Source organism: Myotis myotis, unplaced genomic scaffold (assembly GCF_014108235.1).
Source record: "Myotis myotis isolate mMyoMyo1 unplaced genomic scaffold, mMyoMyo1.p scaffold_m19_p_18, whole genome shotgun sequence".
Taxonomy (NCBI): Eukaryota; Metazoa; Chordata; class Mammalia; order Chiroptera; family Vespertilionidae; genus Myotis; species Myotis myotis.
Window position 1 is genome coordinate 20,360,897 of NW_023416322.1, and position 24,532 is coordinate 20,385,428.

General features: G+C 34.5%; 1 protein-coding gene across 4 annotated transcripts in view; it reads right to left on the bottom strand.

Moving 5' to 3' along the window:
• XPR1 (xenotropic and polytropic retrovirus receptor 1) overlaps window positions 1–24,532 on the bottom strand; it is a 106,379-nt gene that overhangs the window by 60,928 nt on the left and 20,919 nt on the right. For all 4 annotated transcript variants that reach the window (XM_036343170.1, XM_036343168.1, XM_036343169.1 and 1 more), the window contains exon 2: window positions 14,973–15,024. In XM_036343170.1, coding sequence (XP_036199063.1) covers window positions 14,973–15,024 — 52 coding nt within the window. The remainder of the gene's footprint in view (window positions 1–14,972; window positions 15,025–24,532) is intronic.

Sequence of the window (24,532 nt, forward strand, 5' to 3'; positions counted from 1 at the left end):
TGTGTGTGTGTGTGTGTGTATGAAAAAAAAGTATATGTGTTTATTATATATTTTTCTGATATAAAGGATGTATAGGACAAATTTTTAAAAGTACAATAAAATATACAATTCTCTTTATTGTGAATTTCATAGACCCAATTGATTCTCACAGAATACTCTTGATTTTGCCAATTGACAAGTGAGTGTAGTCACAACCTCTATGTTGTTTGATATTTTCATTTACATTAAAAAATAAGAAAAAGAGTGAAACAACGAAGGTGTATGTCATAACCTGACATGTTCATCAATGACATGAGCAACATTTTGCCGAATTAGTTAATAATTTAGAATATTTCCTCAATTATTTTGGTGCTACTCACAATAACAGGCAAGAGACTCAATAAACTTTCAAGTTTAAACCACCTTACTGGCACTTTCTTAGAGACAATCAACAAAACAATAAATCAAGCTCTGGTTTACAGTATTTACTATTTCCTGGTACGACAGCTTTCAAGCTACCAATGAATGAGATAGCATTGAACACAGAGTTGGGAAGAGGTGTACAAAAGCATATCATTATATAGTATTTCACCACAGATATAATAGACATAAATGCTAATAAAATATAGTAAAATAATTAGGAAGTGATGAGCTTTGAGCATTTATTGCCTTTCCTTTTAATGTAACTTAATTATAAATTTATGTAATTTAATTTTTAATGATGGCTGTCTAACAGTCAGCTCATAAGATTTCTAAAAATTTAACAATCAGCTCCCGTACACTACTGGCTGGATAGCATATAAAGGTTTCACAAACATGGGAACTAAAACTCAGCCGTGATTTGTTCAAGATCACATAATTGAGCCCTAGCCAGTTTGGTTCAGTGAATAGAGCATCGGCCCACAGACTGATGGGTTTGGGTTCAATTCCGGTCAAAGGTATGTACCTCAGCGGCAGGCTTGATATCAACCCCGCCTGTGGTCAGGGGTGTGTGGGATGCAACCAATCAATGTGTCTCTCTCACATTGATGTTTCTTTCTCTCCGTCTCTCCCCCTCCCTTCCACCCTCTCCCCCAAAAAATCAATGAAAAAATATCCTTGGGTAAGGATTAACAAAAAAACAAAAAAAAAGATAACATAGTTGGTAAATGGTAACACTGTGATTCAAGCTGGGTTATGACCACCTAATCTGTGATCTATTATAGCAGGTTATCGAGGATATAATGTACATAAACTTTAATATGAAAATTTATATAAGAATGTTTTTCTTTGCAAATGTTTAAATGGAAAGCTAATTTCATTATATTCTTTTAAATTCGAAGAGCAGATAATCTAATCACTTTAAATAAGAGAAGGTTTGCCACAGGGACCTAAGTTTGGTTGGAAAGCTAGGGACCCACCCACATAAATACTGATGGAGGTGTGTCTCATGGGAATTGGAAAGCCATGGCAACTAAGAGACTCTTATTTTGCTGAAACCGGTTTGGCTCAGTGGATAGAGCGTCCGCCTGAGGACTGAAAGGTCCCAGGTTCGATTCCGGTCAAGGGCATGTACCTGGGTTGCGGGCACATCCCCAGTAGGAGATGTGGAGGAGGCAGCTGATCGATGTTTCTCTCTCATTGATGTTTCTAACTCTCTATCTCTCTCCCTTCCTCTCTGTAAAAAAATCAATAAAATATATTTTCAAAAAAAAAAAAAAAAGAGACTCTTATTTTTCTGTGTACATGTGCTGTTTATTCTCTTCAGACATCTGCATTATCCCACTTTTTTTCTGTCTTTCAGAGTTCAATTAAAAATCAAAATATTTCTGTATCTTCCCACATTTAATTAGTAATAAATTCTTCCCTATTAACTAATTAAAAATTTTTTCACTAATCTGAACTCCAAATAACTTACTCACTGAATATCTATTGAGTGGGAAATGGTAAATACTAAAGAAACAATAATGCCTATATTTAAGAACTTTAAAATCTAACAATTAAGGCAAATTACAAACAAAATAATGCATTCATCTATGAACTTTTATGAGCTAAAGTACAAATAAGCAATTCACTACGAAATGAATGGATAAGAGCTTTGAACATAAGTGTCTTAAAGTTTCTGTTTCCCCCCCATACTCATAACATCTTCTGAAAGCCAGTGCATATCCTGATAGCCAGTAAAGATAAAAACTAAGATAAAAGCTGTTTTTAGGCAACTACAATAACACCATGAGGCTAAATTGCTAACATTACTTGCATTCTTTTTTTTTTTTTAAGTATTCCAATTTCTAAGTTTTGGATTCAGGAAATGAAATTATATAACACTTATATACATGCATTTAAGCATAACCAATGAACAGAGACACTAGGGGGGTGAGGGCATGTGCCGGGAGGTGGGAGGGAGCTGGGGGGAGGTTAATGGGGGAAAAAGGAGACATATGTACTACTATGTGTAATACTTTAAACAATTAAAAAAAAAACTATTTTGAGGGGGGAAAAAGAAAAGAAATTATGTAACACTTAGATCCCTTGACCAAAAATACTAAACAGGTTGTGAGTGAAGTAGTTGTTGCAAACATTAAACATGTATTAATTACTAATGATTAGAATAAAAGACCACTTGTCATAAAAACAATACTATTATTAGGCTTTAATATGAAATATGAACTATAAACCATGATGCATAAAATAAATATATTTTAGAGCTAGTTAGATAGATGGGTATTTTATATATAGAACAACAAACTGACCAGCTCTCATCATTTGACTGATCAGTAAATACTTAATGACTATATACAATTCAAATATTTCAAGTTCTGATGTGACAGAGTATTAGTCACTAAATGTACTTAAAATGTGCTTCAAATAAAAATTCTGAACAATACCTAATTTAAAAATAAAAGGATCAAGCTCAATCCTGTCTTCCCAATTGAATTAACAGATGTTGCCTGTTTCTATTTGTAATACATGTCATTTCATGGAATTAATTATTTAGCTAATATTTTCTTATGAAATCTGGTGTTAATTGGAAATCAATTTTTCCTAAGTCTAAACAAGTTAAATGTCTAGAGAGCCATAATGTAATACCCAAATCTGTTTAAAAACATTTTAAAAAGACATTATCTGATTAGTTTTCAAATAGACTTGGGTTATTAAATACCAAACAGAAACACACTGTTTGACAATATGTACTTTGGAATTTAAATGTGTTTCTGCTTTTCAACAGGCATTATTCAATGAAGCACAATAAAACTTTATTAAAGATCAGTTCTCCCTCTAAACTGTATCTGTTATTCCTCACTGGCTCATTATAGACAAGGATCTCAGGATCCTTAACTAATTACATCTGCAAAGACCCTATTTCCAAATGAGGTCACATTCTGAGTTAATCTTTTTCTGCTCCAACATCCCCTCTAATACAGAGAGGCAATGCTGATTAAATAAAACCTTAACTTTTGCCACAGACATCAATGATATCATTGTTGCTGCTAAGGCAATGAGGAAAAAATAAAAATTATATATAACCTAGTATAGAATTTTCTAAAAAAACATGATTTGGCTTAAAATTATTTTCAGTTATCTTTTGAGATTCCCTCTTCCATACTGACTTATATAGTTCATGAGATGAACTTATAGTTTGTATCCCTCCATCTTGGTTTCCAAGATATTAATCTTCAATGGTAGGTTCTTCCTACTAACGTCTACCTCTACATGAGGAGGACACCAAAATCTTTAACTCTGGCCCATATCACTACTACTGAGCTCCGGACTCATTGAACATTGAACATTTGCCATCGGCTGTCCCACAAACACATTAAACTCAACATATCCAAACCTCAATTTAATAACTTGGCAGTGTAATGGTTAGGAACAAAGGCTCTGCAATCAAGACTATCTGACTTAAAATACTGGCCCTTGCCCTAACTGGTTTGGCTCAGTGGATAGAGCGTCAGCCTGCGGACTGAAAGGTCCTGGGTTCGATTCCGGTCAAGGGCATGTACCTTGGTTGTGGGCACATCTCCAGTGGGAGGTGTGCAGGAGGCAGCTGATCGGTGTTTCTCTCTCATCAATGTTTCTGGCTCTCTATCCCTCTCCTTTCCTCTCTGTGGAAAATCAATAAAATATATATTTTTTAAAAAGTTAAAATACTGGCCCTGCCTCTTTCTTATTAAATATCTGACCCTGGTAGTCCTCTCATCTATAAATAACTGACCCTGGAAAAGATACTCCAATCTTTTTTTTTTTTTACTCTTTCTCTAATCTGTAAAATAAGAATAATAGTTATAACTATCCCAGTTAGTGTATCATAGTGCCTAAAATCAAGATCTGAAATGGTCAATCCCTGTTTCACCACAGAGATTTATTCTATGTTGAAATGTGAGTTTTATGGCAATGGATTTCTGGATCCCAAAAAACTACAGGGCTTATTAGTATCAAAGATGTACTTTCCACTTCACCACATTTTAAACACATTTCTGTTATCAATGATGTGTACATCTTATAATAGTTCTTTTCTGATGATAACTGAGGAAATATTAAAATAGATACTGCCTCTCAACATAATATTTAATTCATTGACTAAGAATGGCATCTTAATTTGGGGTTTAGAATATCAAGTGGTGTTTATTCTACCTAAGTACTCAGTTTATTTTTCAGTCATCATTGAGCTTCAACTAGCAGCAGCCTGTGTAAGAGAAACCATATTTATTTAAGTTCCTTAAAGTGAATCTATGATTTAATTATAAATTTATTAAATGTGTTTTTATTGATTTTAGAGAGAGAGAAAGGGGGAGGGATAGAGAGAGAGACATCAATGAGAAAGACACATCAATCAGCTGTCTCCTGCACACACACTCGCCCCCACCCCCGCCCTCCAGGGGATAGAGTCCATAACACAGACATGTGCCCTTACAGGGATTGAAACGGGACCTCTTGGTTCATGGATTGATGCTCAACCACTGAGCAACACTGGCTGGGCTAATTATCAATTTCTTACTCAAGATTTTGCCAATCTCAGTCCCCAGCCCCCACAAACCCTTACTTACCCTTCAACAATGCAGACCACATTATGACTTTTACAAGTCCCAGGCACTTTTGCCTTTGAAGCCACTACCTCAATTTTAAAAAACATTGAAAATTATATTTTACAATTGCATTAGTATAAAGATTAATGTAATCCAGGTCAGATTCATTATATATTCATTACTTTATAGTCATTTCTCTTCTGATTTTAAAATAAATTAAAATTGAAACAGGTTTTATTGGTTCCTAAGAGAATCATGGGCCCTAGGAACTAAACTTATAGTACCTAATGGATAAGTTAGCCCTGCTTCAAGATGAGCACTAATGGTCACACAATATCCAGATAGAAAGAGGTTTCTAACTATGTGATACAGGTCATTAACTAGCCAAATGTTTCAAGAGGTAAGCTAACTACTTCTAGTAGGTGAAGTATCTGGATGATCCTACAATGAGTTGTCAATTCAGTATAATAAAGAAAAGAGAAACCTTAAAATGGCTTTGGATGACCAGGGCTTAATGGATATATCAGTAGAACAAAGAGGAGGTTCCAGAAGGAGATAAAGACAGATAAGGGAAAGAAAAAAAAGGAGGAAACTTTTTTACTCTCAATATCTTTTGGAATGGCACTATATGATATCAGTCAGTTTCTAAACATATAGGAACAGGTTCTCAAAAGGCAGGGCTCTCAAAAAGGAATAAGACCAAAGTACTTCCTGCCTATTGCAAAGAAGTAAGTAAAAGCAGGTCCATATGTGAACTCCTCTTCACTGGAGAAGACAGTGGCAAATGATCCTAGTACAATAAAAGGTTACTTACATAATTAATATAACAATGATTTCAGAACTGAAAAATATGTGCAAATGCTAAACTTCAGAAGTTTTTATTGTAGTATTGCCAGTAGTTACTTTCTGACTTTACTATAATTTTGGAATTATAGTATATGTAAAGCTTCAATAATTTATGAATACTTTAGAGTTATACAAAACTCCCTAAAAAAAAAAAAACTCCTGTCAAATAAAAAGCAGAAACTTGGAATGGAAGAATATGCTTATAATTTCTACACTCCTTTTTTTACAATATTTTTATTGATTTCAGAGAAGAAGGAAGAGGGAGAGAGAGATAGAAACATCAATGACAAGAGAGAATCATTGATCAGTTGCCTCCTGCAAGCCCCCTACTAGGGATCAAACCCGCAACCCAGGCACGTGCCCTTGACTGGAATCAAACCCGGGACCCTTCAGTCCACAGGCTGATGCTCTATCCACTGAGCCAAATCAGCCAGGGCTCTACACTCTTTAAGAAGACACAAACACATCCTTTAAATTTTTTTTCAAATTTCAAAGCTATATGGCTTACCAGTAACTATTATTCCAAAACTCTGGAAAACTCCTACTATATTAAGGACACCTTCTGTGTTAAAATATAAAATTAAAGAGAGTGTTCTCCATTCACCCAACATAATTACTTCATTCTTTTAAATACAAAAAGTGATAAAACAAAATGTATTCATATTAAAGATCTTATGAAACATTGATAAGTCCCCTGATCTGTGTAAACACACCACCTGTCCAAAACACACTAGCCTATAAATAATCAGAGCTCTTCCCATCCCAAAAATGGAAACATCATATCAGGAGGAAAGCAAAGCAAGAGAGACAACTGTGTCAAGTTGAAAAACAGTCTAAACTCTATTTTGGGACCAGTGTTCTGATGGTCAAGCATTTAGCTGTCTTAGGTAAGATTTTTTCAAAAGACCATTCAAACTTCAGGTTAATAATTATAAATTAACTTATCACTTAAAAACAAAATAAAATTACATGTCTGTTCAACTAAGTTACTTATACATCAGATCATTTCACACCATAGGCTAATTTCTCAACTAATTTCTAGTTTCATTTAGTCTTTTCTTAAAATGAGAGTTCTAAATAAAATAAAAATATATAATTGAATGTATAAATTAATTTAAAGTAACACTGTAAATGCTTCTAGTTTAAGGTTTAACTCTCTCCTTTAAACATGTGTTTAAATGCTCATTGTGTTTAACAATTTAAACCCTAATACTGTGTCTGAGAAAGACACATTTTACCTATATTAGGACAATGACTTTCAAACTGAGACCCACAAAAACAATGAAAAAATGGTTTTAATTCCTGCCCAAATCTAAGATAGGCACAAAATCTTTCCTCGCCTCTATCAGAGACCTATTTTGATACTATTCCAAGTGACATTCCAAACCAATTACTAACAACTACCTAAGTTTATCCTTAGCAGGTCAAACTCAACATTCTCAGACTTGTTGACTAAATGTTAATAAATGGTACCAGCCCCCCCAGCCCCCACCCCCAAAAAAAGGAAAGATAAATTTATCTAGAACACTGAAATCTTACAACCTGGATTTCTCCAGTGTCAACACAGAATGGAGAACTACTCTTTTAAATTTTAATGACATCTAACCACCACATGCTCTGTTTTTACTTTTATCAATTCTACCTTTTAAAAATTATGATATGAATAATTTAACTGAGTAAAGCACTCTATAGGGGCACAATTCTTGAACAGAGTAACATACATAGAATTTTATTTACTAGCGGGTACAAGAAAGGACAGTAACATTCTAAGTTTGTTTTTAAACTTTAGCATGCATCAGAATCCCCTGAAGAGCTTGTTAAAACACAAATGGCCTAGGCCCGTGGTCGACAAACTCATTAGTCAACAGAGCCAAATATCAACAGCACAACGACTAAAATTTCTTTTGAGAGCCAAGTTTTTTAAACTTAAACTGTATAGGTAGGTACATTGTTATTAACTTAATTAGGGTACTCCTAAGGCTTAGGAAGAGCCACACTCAAGGGGCCAAACAGCCGCATGTGGCTCGCGAGCTGCAGTTTGCCGACCACAGGCCTAGGCCTATTCCCTGATTCAGTATGTCTGAGCTGAATGTAAAATTTACATTTCTAATAAGTACCTAGATGATACTGATGAGTATAGGTCAAAAAACCACACTTTGAAAATAACTGATCTAATGTTAAATTATAATATGCAATTTCATTTCCTACACATAAAATCATACCTCAGATTGCTCTAACTCATCAATTTATAAATGTTACTTTATGCTAACAGTTTCTAATTATCTTTTATTGTACAGCAGATAATTAATGTGGCCTATTTCTTCAAGTCTTTTATTATCCTATATAATAAAAGCCTAATATGCTAAGGCCACTCAATGGCTCACTATGACATGCACTGACCACCAGGGGGCAGACGCTCTGACCGGAAGGTTAGCTTGCTGTTGGGGTCTGGCTGATCAGGACTGAGCTGATCAGGACCCTCCTGCGGTCCCTCCCCGGCTGGCCAACCGATCGTGCACCAGTGGGGTCCCTGGGCCTGGCCTGAGCCCTCTCACAATGTGGGACCCCTCGGGGGATATTGGAGAGCCGGTTTTGGCCTGATCCTGCAACCAGGCCAAGGGACCCCCCTGGTGCATGAATTCGTGCACTGGGCCTCTAGTACTTCCATGAAGAACGAAAACCTTCCATAAGGCTTTAAGACAATGGAAACTGCAAGTCTTCAGAAATTCTACTCTATGTCCCTATATAATTATATTTGCCATTCCTCATTAATCAGGTTTATTCTCTAAGACACATGCTTTAGTTTGGTTTGGATAACTAAGTTTGTCTTCCTTTTAATACTTCTTAAAAGATAATCTAATAAGCTTTATTACCATATTAAAAGGCAGCTCCTTCTCCTATCTCCTAGCACTTTCTCTGTTCTTTTCTTCTGTCAGAACCACTTACCTTTTCATAAACCATACTTTAGCTTTATTAATCTCTAAGAAATAAAAATATTAGAAAGATGCTAAAATGCACCAATTTATTAAGTCTAATTCAAACATTTTGATTCACCTGACAGAACCCAAGCATGTCTCTCCAAGCTTATCTTTCAGATTCACACAATCCCTATTTCTGCAAGTCTATCTGCAAACTTTTCACCAGATTTCATTCTTCTCAACTGTAAATAAAGTTCTATGCTCTCCTCTTTTAATTAACATTGCCATTAAAACCAATTTTCCTTGACAGTATGCAATTCATTCCAATCATTTTTGATCTGCAAACATATACAGGCATGCCTCGGAGATATTGTGGGTCTGGTTCCAAATTACCACAATAAAGCAAAGATTGCAATAAAGCAAGTCACACCAATGTTTTTGTTTCCCTGTGCATATAAAAGCTATGTTTACACTATACAGCAGTCTATTAAGTGTGCAATAGCATTATGTCTTAAAAAAATGACCATACCTTCATTAAAAAATAATTTATTGCTAAAAATTGCTAACCATCATCTGAGCTTTCAGTGATTTGTAATATTTGCTGGGGGAGGATTTTGCCTCAGTGTTGATGGTTGCTGATTGATGAGGGTTGTGGTTGCTGAAGATTGGGGTGGTTGTTTTCTTCAAATAAGACTCTTCCTTTCACAAATGATTTCTCTGTACCATGCGATTCAGTTTCATAGGACTTGTGATTGGTGTCTAAAGTGTGCAGGAGGCAGCTGATCTATGTTTCTCTCTCATCTATTTTTCTACCTCTCTATCCCTCTCCCTTCCTCTCTGTAAAAAAAATCAATAAAATATATTTTAAAATAATAATAATAATAATAAATCTTACTATATAAATTACCTTATTCTGTCTCATCCTTTGTAAAAGGAATGCACAAATTTCACTATTTCATTTTCTCACTGTACAACCAAAAGATTCCTTTGTGAATAGCCTAATAACATATTGTTTGGACTTATACGGCAATTGTAGAACAACAGAAACTCTTAAATATATTTAATCACACTAGATTTCCAATGCCCTGATTCAAATCACAGCTATTTCAACTTCAAATAAGACGTGCTTTCGGTGTATATGCAAAATTAATTGCATGTGGTAACACACTAAAGTAAATTCAATTTCCTTTTCCAAGCTCACTAACTATATCTCTTAAAACAAACAGATAGCTGATCAATTTCTCATCAGGAACCATAAATTGGCACTCAGTCTCGTAGGTGATAAACTATGTTTCACTTCTCAACCTCCAATGAAGAAAATGAAATTTTAATCAGTATTGGTACTCACTACCCCTCAACACTCTAATCCCAAAGAGATCAACCTGTGGTTACCAGGCCTAAGAATATTATTCAATCCTAAAAATCATCACACTTCATCTTTTCAAATAGAATAGAACTTTCAAGTTCAAAATATACTAACAATCTATGCTTTAAAGAATGAGATATTTTATCTTTTAAAAATATACACATATATATTTACAAGTGTGTGCATGTGCACGCATGTGCGGATATATATGTATGTGCTTCTGCTGAAAAATAAAGCCTAAAACAATGAATAGCTCAGTAGCAATGACACTTTGAAAGAGTTGCCAGTATATGGCTTTTAAAGGAATTAACACTCCCTGGTTATCACTAAAAGGACCTTGACTCCTTGCCAGAATGTCTGATCCCATGTCCTAGGCTGGAAATACATGAGCCTGGAAAATTTTGTCATATCAGGTAAAAAAAAGGAGCTACCAAAGACTATGAGGGTCATATCAAAAGCAATGAGGAAATTAGCTGCAGAGGTTCCCACTGGGCCAAAGATGAAAATCTGATCGTTAACAAAGACAAAAACTACACTGTACCAAAACATACCAAGTATATTTAAATATATTAATTCATTAAGACACTTTTAAAAAGTTTCATTGGTCAACTTTGGAAAATGTTAGAGAACCAATATTATTTTGAAAACTAGCAACAAAGGGAAAGAATTAGGCAATTATCCTACCTTTCCTATACAATTTGTATAGCTAAGGGTAACTAAAGGGAAGTTTCTCTTTACAAAATTTCTGGTGAAAACACAGGAGAATTAGAACATCACTATTTTGTAAACCTTACTGAATTCATGAATCTAGGGTTAGGCAATAATTGTCAATAGCTAGTAACATTACAAAGAGAGAAACAATCTGCTATTATACATTCCTCCTAATAGAAATACACATCAGCACCTATAAAGTGTTCTTAGGGGAATAAATATATGTACATAGTATTTAATCCAAATTACATCAAGTCCCTAGATTTAACTAAAAATTTACAGGAACTACAGAAAACAGAAACCATGTTAAGGTATAGTACACCACAGAAGTGCAATCAGTAAAATCCAGAATCTGAAAGACCAAAAGAAGCAAAAAAGTCTTTTTGTTCTAACAAACAATAATAATAAATTGTAAAGGAAAATGAAAGAGAAATAAAGTTAGAGGGAAAACCTATAGATGAGCTCTGACAACAGAACTGTCTTCAATGAGAGAAATATTCTATGCTATTCAATATACTAGCCCCTAACCTCATGTGGCTACTAAGCACTCTCTCTCTATATATAGGTAGTATGATTGACGGTCAGAATATTTCATTTCAATTAATTTAAATAGCTACATCTGGCTACTGGGTACCAGAATGAATTGTGCTACTATAGAACAAATGAAAACTAAGAGATTTTTAATTAATCACAATATATCAAAAAATGAATGTTATTTGGGTTTTATTCAAACTAATAAATCTTTTTTTAAAGTATAAAATAATAAAATAATTAGTAAAATGTCAGTCCTGACAGGTATTTAATAATGTAGAAATTACTATTAATATTTTTATGTGTGATGGGGCAGAGACTATCCTTTAGAAATATTTACAGATAAAATGATACGATTTCTGAAATTTGCTTCAAAACAATCGGGGGGGGGATTAAATAACATTAGGCATTGTATTGATAAGGTACTTCATAAATTTTAGAAATGTAATTCAGTCTCCCATCGTCTAGAACTAAAAAGCAAGCTCACATCTGTTAAAACAACAAAGACCTGGGGACAGAGGTGAGGCGGAAGAAGATGCCTAAAGTGAACTCAAGCATATAATCAGAATGAATAATTTACAAGCATACTTTCATCTTCAGTGCTACTAAGAGCTGAATTCTAAGGAGCTTAGGGAGACTGTAACACATCTGCTAATCAAGTTGAATAAGCAGAGGGAACATAAGCAAAAAAGATCCAACAAAACCTGTTCATAAGATTGGGGAGTAGGTGTGGGGACTAAAGAAATGGCAGAAAAGCAGAGGCCACTGTAGTAGTGGTCAGTGGCTTATGTCCTTAACTATATCTATTCATTTCATTTCAGAAAGTCAGAGAACTATATTAAGCTAACACTAGCTAGGTACACTCCCCATCAAAAGGAATTCTTAACATATGTAGTATTCTCAACAATAAAGATTTTAAAATATAAAAAAATAAAGGAGTACTTTATAACGAGAGGCCAAATGTGAAAAGAAAACAACTAAAGCATCTGGAGGTCTTTCTATTTTAATTCAAACAATCTGAAAAATATATTCCACTGAGTAGACATTTAAAAAAAAAATCTCCAACAATTCATATATTTATCAAATCTATGCCTATTACATGTATCTTTGAAGGGAGGCATACCACATATGTAAAAACATGAAGTGGTTTAATATCTTACAAAAAATATGCAGCCAACCCAGTAGCTTATAAAATATGATTCCTCAGCAATCAAAGGGAATTCTATGCTTGGTATCAAGACAACATAAATGCACAAAAACACAAAATCTTTAAACTAGGACTTTATATCATCTGTTTCTCCACTGGTTTTAAAGAAATGCTACGTGTCAGCTCAGACTATACCTTATAAAATTATAGTATCAACATTATAAAACAACAACAAAAAATACAATTAGCCATCTACCCAGCAAGGAAAATCTGCATCTCTTCAGAAAAGTTTAAAAATTTTTAAAAAGACACAAGCTAGGTTAATTTACTCCCTTTTTTCATAAACAGTACTTTGATTTTAAGGAAGCTTGAGGAAAATAATTATTTTTATTCCGACCCACTGATGCGCTCTGTAAATATATAAGGTATATGGCTATTTTAGATAGTAGGACAAAATCTCTGGTCACAAGGGACTTACAATGGTCTCAAGAGAATAAGTCAATGAAAAAACACAGATATCAGAAAGTGACAAATGCTATGCAAAGAAATAAATTAGAGTGATATAATATAAAGTGACTAAATAGCTATATATATGAATGGGCATTCAAAGGCCTCTTGAGGGGCACAGCCATGTGCCCTTCAAGAATGATCTAATGATTCTCAACAGAGGGCAAGAGCTAAGGACCTATTATAAGAGCAAGCTTGGCCTGATTTAGGGACATAAGAAAGGCAATGTGTCTGGAGTCTAGTGAGCAAGAAAGAAAATGGCAGAAGGTGAAGTCATGGAAAAAGGACTAGATTATTTAGGGCCTTCTAGGTCAGAGTAAGGAATTTTTATATTATGCCCTCAGACTGTAAAAGAAATAGCCTTATGAAACTCACTGTCTCTGTGCAGTGAGGTAAAGAAAAAGTTCTTAACTCTAAATAATGTTCATTTTAGCAGACTTTCACAGAATTCCATTTTCCTATAAGATCTAGAAGTGTATGAAAATTACAGCATGATCCAGCATAAAGGGCTGAAGAAAGATCATCATAATTTCCAACATATCTCAAAGTATCTTTGTTACAAACCAGATGGTAAAACTTAAAAAGAAAAAAAATTAAAGTAGCACAACCTTGAAAATAAAATTAAAAGAATCACTCTTTAAAGCAAGTTACACAAGGTGAGAAAATCAGTTTAACTTCCATGTAATTTCATTTTTCTAACATTACTAAAATATTTTGAGGAGGTATTCTTTAGGACACATTAAATATGAGATAATAACCCAAAAAAGAACTATACATTTTGATAAATCTTAAATGTCTTCAGTGAAATATTAGAGAATTAAATATATTATAAACCAAAATTCAGTGACATAACACTAGTATCTAAGTGCCAATATCCTGGTAAAGATTTTGAAGTATTGAGGGAAGCACATTTTCAATTCAAAATGATTAGAAATGAAAGATGTAAGATAACAAAATTTTAGATTATAGATCTATAGTTTTATTAAACAACTTCAACATCTATGTCATAAAAATAAGCCTGAAAAAGCTTGTCATTAGAATGACTTCATAGAATACCAGGTTTGGTATTTCATAAAGATATTAATCTGTATTAATCTAGAATATTCTTGGCAAATACTTTTTCACATTCTTCTCTCCTAAAAAAAAAAAAAAAAAAAAAAAAAAGTGATGGAAAAAATTTAAAATACCCAGCCTCAAAAAGAATACTCCCTCAAAAAATAGTTGTTGAATTAGCTAATTAAGTACTGACACAAGAACCCATACTACTTTAACTTAGAACTCTCCAAACCTATCAAAGGTTAAACCCATAAAGAATGAGCTGTGAGCAGCTGAGGTAACAGAAAAAAAAGGATCAATAAAGATAATTAGAGATAACCACTGTCCTTAGGTTGTTTTATGACTGCCAAACTGTGTGCTTGCATACATATAAATGCTTATCTCTCTCTCTCTCTCTCTCACACACACACACACACACACACACATAGAAAATGTGCTTTGTTGTTTTAGTCCCAGTTTAAAGACATGGCATAAATAGAAAGAAAAAGGTGTGTTGTCCAGACTAATTATGGATTAAGGATCCACTGAAGGTTGATGGATAAAGAGAAAGACATGAAAATACATTTGGAGGTTTCAACAATAAAGAATTTTTAAAAAGAAAAAGAAAATACATTTGGAGGGGTTGAAAATGGCACAGATAAGAAATCTGACTCTAAGCCAGTATATGATTCACAATGCTAAGATTGATTTAAGGATATATAAAAGATCCATCATAGGGAAAATGTTAACTAAACAAAAAATAATCTGATTGAAATATAATGTAATTATGATATATATTATGAAAACTAAAAAAGATCTACATAATAGGACAGGTTATATTGGTTTTGTACTGTGCAGTTTAAAATATCGTTCCTTAAAAAGAGATTTTATGTGACTACATATAGGAAGGAGTTAATGCATCTTACCTTCCACAGAAGGTGCCTGGTCCTGAGCTGAATACAGCATATCCTTGAAAGCCTATTAGGAAGAAACAAAAGGAATACAAGAATTGAATAATCTTTACATTAAAAGCATTTGAAGCTAAACAATTACTTCTTTTTCAATATCCACACAATGACTATATATGGTTCCCTAAATTAATTTAGCGAATTTTTTCCTTTGTTTCTCTTGCCTTAAGAGATGTATCAGCAAAAAATCTGTTATATGAGATGTCTGCATTTTACTGCCTATGTTTTCTAGGATTTTTATGGGTTCATGACTTAAATGTAAGTCTTTTCTCTATTTTGAGTTTATTCTTGTGTATGGTTTAAGTTGGTGGTCTAGTTTCATTGCATGTACCTGTTCAATTTTCCCAACACCATTTATTGAAGAGACTGTTTTTACTCCATTGATTGATCTTGCCTCTTTTGTCAAATACCATTTGACCATAATGGCGAGGGTCAATTTCTGGGGTCTCTATTCTGTTCCACCGATTTATAAGCCTGTTCTTGTGCAAGTACCAGGCTGCTTTTATTATAATGGCTCTGTAGTATAGTTTGATATCTGGTATTGTGATCCCTCCAACTTTGTTCTTCTTTGTCAAGATTGCTGTGGCTATTCATCATCACTATTCATCAGAGAGATGCAAATTAAAACTACAATGAGGTATTACAGAATGGCTACCATCAGTAAATCAACAAACAACAAGTGCTGGTGAGGATCAAGAGAAAAGGGAACCCTAGTACACTGCTGGTGGGAACACAGACTGGCGCCGCCACTGTGGAAACAGTAAGGAGTTACCTCAAAAATTTAAAAATGGAACTGCCCTTTGACCAAGCAATCCCACTTCTGGGAATATATCCTAAGAATCCTGAAAGAATATATGAAACCCTATGTTCATAGCAGCATTATTTACAATAGCTAAGATCTGGAAACAGCCCAAGTGCCCCTGTAGATGAGTGGATTAAAAAGCTGTAGTACATTTACACAATGGAATTCTATGCAGCTGTAAAAGAGGAGTTCTTACCCTTTGCAACAGTATCGACTGACCTAGAGATTATTATGCTAAGCGAAATAAGCCAGCCAGAGAAAGGCAAATATCCATGATCTCACTTATATGTGTAATCTAATGAACAAAACAAACTGATGAACAGAATAGGTCCAGAGGCATAGAACAGACTGACAGATCTCAGGAAGAGATTAACCAAAAAACTTATATGCATATATGCATAGCTCATGTCACAGACAATAGTGCAATGAAGGCTTGAAGTGAGACAGTGGCTGGGTGAAGGGGGGCAAAAGAGGGAGGGGAATGGGGGACATCTCTAATATTGTCAACAATACAAAATAAATTAAGAAAAAAAGGAATTTAGTGAAATACTTCAATTAACTGTAATAAGCTAAAACAAAAATACTTTATTTTCATACCAATCCAGTACTGTCTAATTTTTAAGACAAGGGCGAATTTGTACACTTTAAAAATTAGAGGGCATTTGAAAAATGCCTCTGAAAAATCATCTGAGAGAATATAAACTCTCTGACTAAAAGAAAGAAGTTATAAAAACTGAGAACAAGAGTCCCAGAGGAATACAATGGAACACCACATAAGAAAATATGAAACACTAGATAAAATCTTTTAAAATTGTGTTATATACATAACATAAAATTTACCATCTTAACTTTGTTCAATTGTATAGTTCAATATTATTAAGTACATTCACACTGTGTGTAGATAATTTCCAGAATTCTTTTCATCTTGGGTAGAAATACTTCTCAATGGAGGTCTGGAAAGTCCTCCCTAACAGTTCAGGACTATAAAGATAGTAAAGGTTTTATTGTTTTTTTTCCAAACCAGGAAATCAACTAACAACCATATTTAGGTAACCTAAATGATTGCCCTTTAGTCTCTTTAAGTGGTTTGTGCGACAGGAATAAAAAGCATTTATTCATATCTATCAAAATGGTAGAATTAATTAAATGGATAAGGCTCCAGAGCTAAAGAGCTGGTCATCAGCTGAGGTGACTGTATCCAGTTCCACAGCATCAAAGTTTCAAATACCATCTATTAGTGATTCCTAAATTGGCCACCAGCATTCCTCAACTTATGTACAATTGACATTTAGGGCCAGATGAATCTTCGTTGTGAGGGGCTGTTCTGCACATAAGAGGATTTTTTTTGTAGCATCCCTGGCATCTAGGGACCCATTAGATAGCAGTAGCAACCAATCCATCAAAGTTGTGACAACCAAAAATGTCTCCAGACACTGCCAAATGTCTGGAGGAACAAAATCACCTCTCCCCAAAACCACTGGCCTAAAGTCATTCAAGCATATAAACCCCCCTCCCCCAAAATCACAAAGAATATACCTCCACGGTAACCCATTCTGTATTGAAGTCTAGTAAATGATATTCTTCCCAAATGAATTACCATTGCTTTAGATTAGTGACCAACCTGTTAGTTCCATGACTAAATAAGCTTGACAATATATAGTAAAAAAGACTTCCAAAGATTCACTATTTATGTAGAATTTGAGGCAATACAATAATACAAGTATTTTATTACAAAAAAAATACTTGCTCCTTGTTTCAGGTTCCAGACACAAAGCTCTGAAAACCCTTAAAATTTACTATCTTTTGCATGCGAATGGTGGAGGAGTGGTGGGGAAGGCCCCAGACAGCTTCAGGATAGGGGTTAGTCCCCAGAAAAACCATCAACCTGATTAGAAGGTTAAAATTTTTAACTCCATCCCAGACCTCTGAGGACAGGAGAGTGGCTGAACATTGAGTTCAATCACCAATAGCCAAAGATTTAATCATCATGCCCATGTAATAAAACCTCCACAAAATATAAGTCACATCCAATTTATAGTCAGCCAAGCAGAAGTAGTGGGTACCTTGGGTATCCCATTTGCAGCTGGCATCTTAAGTGGGAGTAGTCTTGTGGGAGTTAGCCCTTAACCAATGGTGTCTGTGCTAACTCCAGATAGTGTCAGAATTGAACACACAGTTCAATTAGACACACAGTTAGTATAGAAGAAATGGCTGTCTGTGTCAGAAAAAAGTACATTTGGTGTCAGAAAATACCCAAACAGAAATCTTTTTGGAAAAAAACCTTTATTAGTGGGACATAGCTTTTGTAAGATTACATTTGAAGCTCAGCCTCATGTTTACTGACTATTAATTCTTACTCTTATTTGTGTACAAAAGCTCTAAGTCAGCGGTTCTCAACCTGTGGGTCGCGACCCCTTTGGGGGGGTCAAACGACCCTTTCACAGGGGTCGCCTAAGACCATCGGAAAACACATATATAATTACATACTGGTTTTGTGATTAATCACTATGCTTTAATTATGTTCAATTTGTAACAATGAAAATACATCCTGCATATCAGGTATTTACATTACGATTCATAACAGTAGCAAAATTACAGTTATGAAGAAGCTATGAAAATAATTTTATGGTTGGGGGTCACCACAACATGAGGAACTGTATTAAAGGGTTGCAGCATTAGGAAGGTTGAGAACCACTGCTCTAAGTGAATATGCCAAAGGTAAGGGACTTCTTTTAAGAAAAATGTATGTAGACACACTCACTATTTTTCTTTACAATTTCAGATGTCTCAGAGACCACTAACTGAAAAGTTAGTCCATAAGATCTTACCAAACAACAGAAAGTCTTTATTTCAGCTTAGAGATGAGTATTTTATATTTAAGTCCTATATAGCTGTAGAGTGGTGGTTATGTTAGGAGTTTTTCCATAGGATATTTTAAGACAGTAAATGAATACATTGCTTAGAACAGAGTAAATACCTAGAAATGGGAAAATATAAGAAGAAACAAAACCAGCCAGAGAACACTTATAGAAATAAATTGATTATGGGAGCAGGTATCAGAGATTTAAATGCCTGAGGGAAGTTTTTGTACTTCAGGAGTATAATAGGCATGTGTACGAAAATTAAATGATGGGCTAAAGAACCAAATAAACCATCAATGACTAGCAGAGTGGCTTGTACACAGTAGGAGCTCAATAAATAATTCTTAGATTCAAAAGTTTCTTCTTTGGAGAAAATTACTTTAAAGATGACTGAAAAAGCAAAATCTCTAACATGCAATGAAAATGATTTAAATCTGCAAAAGGAAAGCTGACAAAATAGTTTTTTTAAAATGATTAAAATTCATTTTTTATTATAAAACTGAATCATAATTTCATTTAAATCAAGACAACCCTCAGCAAAATCATGGACAATACTACTTCAGTTTTCCTCTAAATAAGACTTTTTTTTTATGGTAACAGACTCTAGAGAACTCCATAAATAGGATATCATTCTATACCTGTGACAAAAGAATAGCCCCCATTTGGGAAACAGGGGTGGGAAAAGCCACAAAGTATTGCCTTAGTACCTAAGAACTGTCTGTAAGTCACCCAGATCACTTGCCTGGGTTAGGATGGAATACATCCAAATATACAAAACAACAAATTAAAAGAGTTTCCTAGATTCTTGCTCTTTTATTTCAAGGAAATCCAATACTTTATATAAAACTCTGAACTTGGATAAAAAAATAAAATAAATACATACGCATGTCCGTTACAGAAGATTGATTTCTAAAGGATTCAAAACAATCTTGTTCATCAGCATCTCAGATTGTTATTTTTGTTAGAATGTTACTGAAATATACGTAAACTAGGACAAAACTCTTAGTGTTTATTAAGAACCCATATAACAGTAAAATCTTACAAATTAAATACAAATACAACCACAAAACCAATACTAACCAACCAACAACATTAACATAACAGGACAACAGATGTTGTTTGCAGAGACAAAAATCTCAACTGATAATATGAATACCATACTGACTGCCAATATACCTGTTCTTCTGAGTGTGGAATGCCTATGTAACTGTGTCAGATGTGACATACTTCCCCAATCTCTCTTCATGAGGCAGCATAATACAGTGGCTAAGAACTACAGAATCAGACAATATGTATGAAAACCAATTCTATCATTTATTAGCTTGGGAAAATTAACTGTTCCGTACTTCAGTACCCTTCTCTATAAAACAGGAATAGTGACTGCACATATCCCACAGGCTTATAGTGAAAATTAAAAACTCTTAAAACACAAATGCTTATATTAATTACTAGAGGCCCAATGAACGAAATTCATGCAAGGGGCTTGGCCCTCGCAGCCATGGCGGCTGCCACAGCCCTCGCAGCCCTGCCTTCATCCAGAAGGTCGTTGGTCGGTCCCCAGCTGTCCGGTCTAATTAGCATATTTTGCTTTTATTATTACAGATGATTCATGATTATACATGAAGAGCACTTAGAACTGCTCAGAACACAGAAGATACTCAAAGAATGTTAATTAACAGAATGTGAACTAACACAAAACTTATGTCATACAGCAGGTTCTGGCATCATCTGGCCCTCTACTGGCCATTTATGCATTAGATACGCTTCAGTTCTTACGAACTCTTCACAAAGTAGTATAGTACTGTCTGAAGCCAACATGACTAAACAAGCATAAACATAGGCACTATAATCTCCTGGCATTATTAGTTTATAAAATAGTCATCTAGGTGATATAGAATATGCTTCTATAATATTTTCAGATGATTGCTGACATGAACACACTGTCTTTTTAATTCTCATAGGAAACCTACAGACTCGTAAGATAATACATGCATATTCCAATTTGCATATGCTTTAAACAACAAGGTCTCCTAAATATATTACTTGAACTGTCTACAATATATTGTACAAAATAGGTTATAGTTCAAATTTAATATGTATTCAATAATACTGCCAATACAAATTTCTTATATTGTTAATTCTAATAACCCATAGCACTTCAGCTCTAATCTCCTCTCCAAAGCATAGATGGATTTCACAGACCATTTCACAGATAAAGGAGGTCAAAAGCTAGAAAAATTCCTATTTCCTATCAACTCGCCATTAGCCTCATATATAACATACTAAAAATATTATCACCTTTATCAATAAAATATCTAACCTATGTGGTTCTTATTGCTTCAACATTCATTCAAAGTCAACACACTGCATGCAATCTAATTATTGGATTAACAAACAATAACATAAAACACAGGCATTTGAAGAGAAAGGGCAAGGAATATTTGTTATATACCTTTAAATGAGTCATAATCCCTGTTAACAGGGCTTTATAATTGGGCACAACTTACACCAGACTTTTTTTTACCTGAAAACTTTTGCAATTGGAATTCCTAAATAATAAAAATTTGATATATTCTTTAAAAATATGTACATTGGGTGTTGATCTATAGCACCAGAGAAACATTCTCCAATTATTTATTTAGTTTCTACTTCCTCTTTTTGCATTCCCTGTTTTAATTTTTTTCCACCAGAAATATTGGGAATCTGTGAATAATTTGCAAGTCGGTTACATCTGACCTGGTTTCTTTGTCTCATCACCCAGAAATCAGTTGTTTCCTAATACTAAAATGCTAAGGACAGATCTGTAAATCAACTGATAAACCTCAAAAGAGGACATTCTAGTATTCTCAAGTGTCCTGTACAAAGAATCCTCATCTAATTAATTTTCACTTTTATCCCCAAATAGAAATAAACTAACCTGGCTGGTTTTGTTTTTTTAAATTTAAATTCTTTATTGTTAAAGTATTACATAAGTCTCCTTTTTTCCCCATTGACCTCTTCCCGGCTGCTCCCACCCCCCAGCACATGCCCTCAAGCCCCTACTGTCGGTGTCCTTTGGTTATGCTCATATGCATGCATACAAGTCATTTGGTTGATCTCTTACACTGTAACCCTCCACCTTCCCTCATAGGTTGGACAGTCTGTTCAATGCTTCTACGTCTCTGGTTCTAATTTTGTTCACCAGTTTATGTTGTTCATTATATTCCATGTGATATTTATCTTTCTCTGACTGGCTTATTTCGCTTAGCATAATGCTCTCCAGTTCCATCCATGCTGTTGCAAATGATAAGAATTCCTTCTTTTTTACAGCAGTGTAGTATTCCATTGTGTAGATGAACCACAGTTTTATAATCCACACATCTACTGATGGGCACTGTAGTTAAGTTTTTAACTCAGGAGTGTGTGTCCTCCAAATTTGTTCTTTTTCAAGATTGTTTGGCTATTTGGGGCCGCTTGATTGCCATATGAATATGAGAATCAGAATTTCCATTTCCAGCTGGAGTGACTCAGCAGTTGAGCATCAACCTATGAACCAGGAGGTCACGGTTTGATTCCCGGTCAGGGCACATGACCAAGTTGTGGGCTCAACCCCCAGTGTGGGGTGTATAGAAGGCAGTCAATGATTCTCCCTCATCACTGAGGTTTTTCTCTCTCTCTCCTCCCTTCCTCTCTCCATTTTGAGACGTTCTTCTTCACTCATTGCAGCGTTTTCCTGCCAGCCCTGGAAAGGCTCTTGGCGGCGGTTTCACTGGGTATCCAGAGTTGGAAGCATCCTAACCTAGGTGTGTTTTATGATAAAAATAATCTATAAAGTCAATAAAAATGCATACCAATTCCTACAATCTAATACATTACAACAAAATTAATATACTCTTGCACCTACTTAATAATTCTGAGCCTACAGTATATTAGAAGTAGTATACATTGACTCTTTTCATGGAATTCAAAAGTACCCCATCGTTAACTTTTGCAATTCAATCTGCAAAAGTTGTTTGAACAGCCCGGGCCCAGTGGCTCAGCTGGTTAAACATCATTTCCTAACCAAAAAAGTCGTGGGGGTTCGATTCCTGACCAGGGCATATAGATGGGGCAAATATTGGAGGCAATCAATTGATGTTTCTCTCTCTCTAAAATCAATAAAACATATCCTCAGGTGAGGATTTAAAAAAAAATAATTGTTGCATTATATTATTGAATCTATTAAATGTATACTAAATGTATAAAATATGTATAATTTAAAATAGGAAGAAGTAATTTGGAATATATATTGTTATATTCACATTTATGTATTTCCATACTAACTCTGACCTTCACTGACACGGCTTTTACTATTTCTACGTGAATAAACCCCAAACCTATATCCTCGGCTATGTCTGCTAACAAAAACTCAGAATGCCCAAATTTCAATTTGTTTTCTTCCCAAAGCCTAGTCTTCTCATGTTCTTTATTTCTGTTAATATCAATGCCAGTATCCGAATCACACAAATTCACAATCTCGATTATTATGGTCTCACACATTCAACAAATAATTTACTGAATATCTGCTATGTGCCAGGCACTGCCGTAGGTACCTGGGATACATCAAGAGGAAAATAAAATTCCCTGTCCCAGTGGAATTAGCATTCCTCATTCTCCTTTCCATCCCTGAGTTTAGTGATCGGGTTCAATCAATGCCACTATCACAATCTCTTCATTCTCTCCTTTCCTTTTATTTGAACTATTTCAACAGACTCTTAAATGATTTACCAATCTATAAGCTTTTATCTCTCTAATACATCTCACAAACTGTTGTCAGATCAATGTTCCCAAAGCACCAATCTGATTCTCCTGCTCTACACTTATAAGGATTTCCCAATGGCCGTAAAATAAAGCCCATACTCCTCTGCTGGCCTCCAAGGCATCCAGAATGGTCTAATCTACCTTTGTAGGCTTATCTTCCAAACTGGAGAAAAACAATTTCATTTTCACAACCTAAACCTAACACCAAAATGAATAATTTATTACTCATTTTAGCAGCCTCATCTTTACCTTTGTTTACAACTATTGCCTCTACCAGGAATCCCCCACCTCTACCACTATCTTTTATATCTAACTTCCAAATCTTGACTATCCTTTAAGATGTAGATTGAATTTAATCTCTTTTATGCTTTGTTTTGATTCCTCCAGCTGGATGTCATTACTCCCGCCTATGAAATACTAAAGTACTCCATTTGAAATCACTTATAGCACTTAATATTTCCACCTTATCTTTTAATTACCTATCTGTTATTTGATCCCCATTTGACTGGAAAGTCGGGTTTTTAGCCACCTTGCTTATACTTGTATTTTAATATTATTATTAAGGAAGTTACTAAGCTTTATTCATTCAATGAACATTATTGGAAATCTACTCTGTGCACTATGCCAGGCTCTAAAGAAATACAGTTGACTCTTGAATAACATGGGTTTGAACTGCATGGGTCCACTTATACATGGATTTCTTTCAATAAATACTATAAATGTATTAATTCTTCCTTATGACTTTATTCTCTCTAGCTTACTTTATTGTAAGAATACTGTACATAATACATATAACATACAAAATATGTGCTGACTGTGTGATTGGTAAGGCTTCTGGTCAACAGTAAGCTATTTAGTAGTTAAGTTTTGGGGAGTCAAAAGTTATACCCTCACTTTCTACTGTGTGGGGGGTTGGCACCCCTAACTTCAAGTTGTTCAAGGGTCAACTGCAATGATGAATCAAACAAGGAGATGACAAACATATAAACAGATAAATTAAAATATAATGTTAAATACTAAAAAGAAATATGAATAAAATTTCAAAGTCTAAGGCAGGAGCAATCCTATATAATAAA